Source organism: Nematolebias whitei, chromosome 21 (assembly GCF_014905685.2).
Source record: "Nematolebias whitei isolate Nwh7 chromosome 21, NemWhi1, whole genome shotgun sequence".
In the NCBI taxonomy this organism is placed as follows: domain Eukaryota; kingdom Metazoa; phylum Chordata; class Actinopteri; order Cyprinodontiformes; family Rivulidae; genus Nematolebias; species Nematolebias whitei.
Window position 1 is genome coordinate 14,603,513 of NC_056518.1, and position 4,084 is coordinate 14,607,596.

Genomic DNA, 4,084 nt, shown 5'->3' on the forward strand with positions numbered 1-4,084 from the left:
ATGTTTTGTGTATACCGTATTTTCTGGCGTACAAGTTGCAGCTTTTTTGCATAGACTTGTCAGTCCTGCAACTTATATATGTTATTTTTTCCATATTCATAACACAATTTTTGACTGATGCTTTAAATTTCTAAGAACTGCAACAGTGAGTCCTCCCATGCGCGATCCCTTCACTCTGCTCGTGCAGGCGGGAGAACGCTGGAGAGCTAGCAGCTCCAGCTGCGATGGATAGAGGGCGCCGCGCCACCCAGGCGAAATGAAGCTGTTTCGACCATTACATAAATGCACAATCAACACAACGGGTCAGCGATGACGCATAATAAATGCAACTTATACGCCGAAGCGACTTATATATGTTTTTTCTTCTTTGTGATGCTTTTTTTTTGGACTGATGCGACTTATACGCCGGAAAATACGGTATATGGGACAAATGCTTATAAAAATGGTGCATGTTTTATGTGTATTTGAGGACTTTAGGAGAATTAGAAAATTTGCAAAACTTCAATAAAAGTTGAACAGTTTTACAAAAACGTGCATGCATTTAAAAATTTTTTTTTAAACAAAATGTGTAAATTATTTTATCTATACACCTCTCTGTTATCTTCCGGTCATGGGGTACGTCCAGACACCTCTTTCCACAGCCTCCTCCAGGCCTCCTGAGAGACGTAGACTCTCCTGCGTGTCCTGCGATGTTTTTAGTCATCAGTTTTCAGACGAAGAAACGATCAGGCAACTTTTCATGTAAAATCTGATGGTTCTTGTAAATCACTTGAAGTTTCGGTGTCACCCCAAGAGCCACGCACCTTTTTAAAGAAATAAAAACACATCAAGGTACATTTAGTGTTCTCAAACATGGCATACTGTAGTTTTTTCTGCTTATATGAAAAAGCTTGGTTAAAACTCTTGCATGACTTCTTGTTTATTTGCTTTTTACTTTTGAATTTTAACTTTAAAAAAATCTCTGTGACTGAATGGAATCAGAGGAGAGCATGGATCTATGGTTTCTAATGTAAAAAAAAAAAACCATAATGCTCACGGCTCAGGTGACTTCATTTGGTCAAAACAAGGAAGTGCTGAGCAAACTTACAGAAAACTAATGAGTAACTCTGACATTCCCCAATTTGCTGAATACGTTTGACAATCTGCCAACTTCTCATAATTCAAAACTCCACCCATTTTTTTCATATTCTTCTGTCAGAACGCCTGGTTTACCCAATTATTGTTTATGAACCCATGACAACCACCTGACAGGAACACTAGACTCATAACCAGGCACCTATATAAGGACTGTCAAACCCTGCACGGTCACAGGCAGAGGGAAATACCTCAACGCACACGCCGAGAACGAGGCAGGTAAGCTGCTCCATTGGAGATAACACGATTCTGTAATCTATTGACAACGATACAAAGGGTGGGAAAGAGAGCTGGAAGATAAGATGAAAGAGAAATTCCAAGAAAGTACTTTACAGAAGAGATGTTCTGAGACATCGGACATTATATCAGGAAGGAATTGTAAAAAAAAAGGTTAAATGGTGCAACCTGTGTGTTTTCCTGCAAGTCTTGAAGGATCTCTGCTTTCTTCTGTCCAGTCAAGATGAAGTTATTGCTTATTGCTGCTGCTCTGGCTGTGGCCAGCTGCGCCACCATTTCCCTGGAAGACCTCGAGTTTCACGCCTGGAAACTCAAGTTTGGTGAGAAACAACAAGTCGAGTGTTTTTAATACAAATTTAATTTTGTTTGGCTCTGATTATCTTTTATTTTACTGATCGTCAGGGAGATCTTACAGCTCCTTATCAGAGGAGACTCATCGCAAGCAAATCTGGCTCACCAACCGCAAACTGGTGCTGGTGCACAACATCATGGCGGATCAGGGCATCAAGTCTTACCGCCTCGGCATGACCTACTTTGCTGACATGGTACTCTAACATTGTTGTTTTCTCTAACAAGGTTAAATCAGGTCCTCTGGATGGATTCTTCTTTCATCTTGTATCCAAAGGACTTGTTCAGTCCGAGGAGCTGCAACAAACTCAGTCTTATAAACAGCATGTTCTCATAGTGTATCAACCAGTTTGATGGTGACATCCAGAACCAGCAAACTGGTTCATCCACTGTGAGAAGGTGCTATTCATAAGACTGAGTTTGTTGCAGTGCCTCAGACTGAAGAAGTCCTTTGGATGAAAGACGAAACGTTTCAACAAAGAAGAATTCATCCAGAGGACCTGACTTAATCTTGTTAGATTCATCTCCCTGGATTATTGAGCATGCATCGGAACATTGTTTCTTTCTCTTTCTCTCTCTTTTTTTAGGAAAATGAAGAGTTCAGGCGTTTAATTTCCCAGGGCTGCCTGAAAGCCTTTAACACCTCTCTCCCTCGTCGTGGTTCTACCTTCCTCCGGTTGCCTGAGGGAAGCCCTCTGCCCGACACTGTCGACTGGAGGGACAAGGGATATGTGACGGACATCAAGGACCAGAAACAGTGTGGCTCCTGCTGGGCCTTCAGCACAGTTCGTACAATAATACCTTGATGATGAATGAATCCACCAAGCTTCATGTAATATCAATTCTTTTACATTTAACATGAACTTCTCCTTAACGTAGACCGGCTCTCTGGAGGGTCAGACCTTTAGGAAGACAGGAAAGTTGGTGTCTCTGAGTGAGCAGCAGCTGGTTGACTGCTCCGGGGATTATGGCAACATGGGCTGTGGTGGTGGCTTGATGGACTATGCCTTCCAGTACATCAAGGCAAATGGAGGGATAGACACAGAGGAGTCCTACCCATACGAGGCAGAGGTAAAAAATGGTCTCATGGAAGAGGTGCACAACACAGCCATCTAGTGGATATAACATATATTAGCTTTTCACCTTGGAAATTGTATACTGTATGGGAATGTTTTGTGAAATGTAACATATTTTCCTCTCAATTAGGATGGACAATGCCGTTACAACCCTAATACCGTTGGTGCCACCTGCACAGGGTATGTTGATGTGACTTCAGGTGATGAAAACGCCCTGCAGCAGGCTGTGGCCACCATCGGACCAGTGTCAATAGGCATTGATGCAGGTCACGAATCCTTCCAGTTTTATGATTCAGGTAATTACTTTTAATACGCTTTAACCAAAAATTAGTCGTTTACCATCTACAGTATCAGTCTAACTGAGGAACTTGTGTTTAGGAGTGTATGATGAGCCTGACTGCAGCAGCGAAGACTTGGATCACGGTGTGCTGGCTGTGGGTTACGGCACTGAAGACGGGAAAGACTACTGGCTGGTCAAAAACAGGTGCGGCTTTAATGTTTCCTTAATGTGCTAATGAACACAGTAAACGTATTTCAGTTTAACAGAGAAGATCTTTTATTTAACCTGTATGGAACGAGAGGTGAAACCCTGTTTTGTTGTGTATTTGCGCAGCTGGGGTCTTGACTGGGGGGTCAAGGGATACATCAAGATGTCCAGGAACAAAAATAATCAGTGTGGAGTTGCCACTGCCGCCAGCTACCCACTGGTCTGAACAGGTCACAAGAAACTTTATTTTTGTTTCAGGTACAACCTCACACTAAAAAAAAAAATCTTTTTTAAAGAAGATAACTTGAAGATACATTTAAGCTTGAAACAATTTAAATGATTATTTCTTGGTTTTGCAGGTCCAGGATCTTCTTAAACAACGAGGCCAAGAGTGACATTAAATTAACTTTAATTGTTGTTTTTCCAGTTACCGTTTTGTGTAACTCAGAATCTTAATTATGTTTTGTAGCAATTTGTTTTTTAATATTTTCCATGCAAGTTAAATGTTGCACTTGTAATAACTTTTTATGAACACTGTAAATAAATGCTAGGAAATAAAATGTTTGACACTTAAAAACAGACACATTGCAGCTGTGTTCTTTGCTTTGCTTCATGTGGTTTATAATCAATACACACTCTTTTTGTTCCTTTCTGTGCACTGAAGGTGGTGGCCTTTACTTCAGCTAAGATTGGGATAATTATATTTGGGTCAAATAATCATGCAATTTAATTGACACAAATTATGCAAAAACTTAAGCAAAACTGGGCTAGCTGGAATATAAATATTAATATATAGAGTGTA

General features: G+C 40.7%; 1 protein-coding gene across 1 annotated transcript; it reads left to right on the top strand.

Annotated features, from left to right (window-relative positions):
- The first annotated feature begins 1,313 nt into the window (after nucleotides 1-1,313).
- Nucleotides 1,314-3,670, top strand: ctsl.1 (cathepsin L.1). The gene is made up of 9 exons (XM_037694757.1): nucleotides 1,314-1,353; nucleotides 1,590-1,691; nucleotides 1,774-1,916; nucleotides 2,307-2,504; nucleotides 2,599-2,790; nucleotides 2,926-3,091; nucleotides 3,174-3,279; nucleotides 3,409-3,540; nucleotides 3,642-3,670. The coding sequence occupies exons 2-8, from the start codon at nucleotides 1,595-1,597 to the stop codon at nucleotides 3,506-3,508; spliced, it is 1,002 nt and encodes a 333-aa protein (XP_037550685.1). The 5' UTR covers nucleotides 1,314-1,353; nucleotides 1,590-1,594; the 3' UTR covers nucleotides 3,509-3,540; nucleotides 3,642-3,670.
- The last annotated feature ends 414 nt before the right edge of the window (nucleotides 3,671-4,084 follow it).

Excerpts from the sequence above, each read along its gene's own strand:
- ctsl.1 (XM_037694757.1), top strand. The coding sequence starts at position 1,595 with ATGAAGTTATTGCTTATTGCTGCTGCTCTGGCTGTGGCCAGCTGCGCC. Across the intron at positions 2,505-2,598 it reads CCTGCTGGGCCTTCAGCACA|ACCGGCTCTCTGGAGGGTCA; the intron begins GTTCGTACAATA and ends TCCTTAACGTAG. Across the intron at positions 2,791-2,925 it reads CCTACCCATACGAGGCAGAG|GATGGACAATGCCGTTACAA; the intron begins GTAAAAAATGGT and ends CCTCTCAATTAG.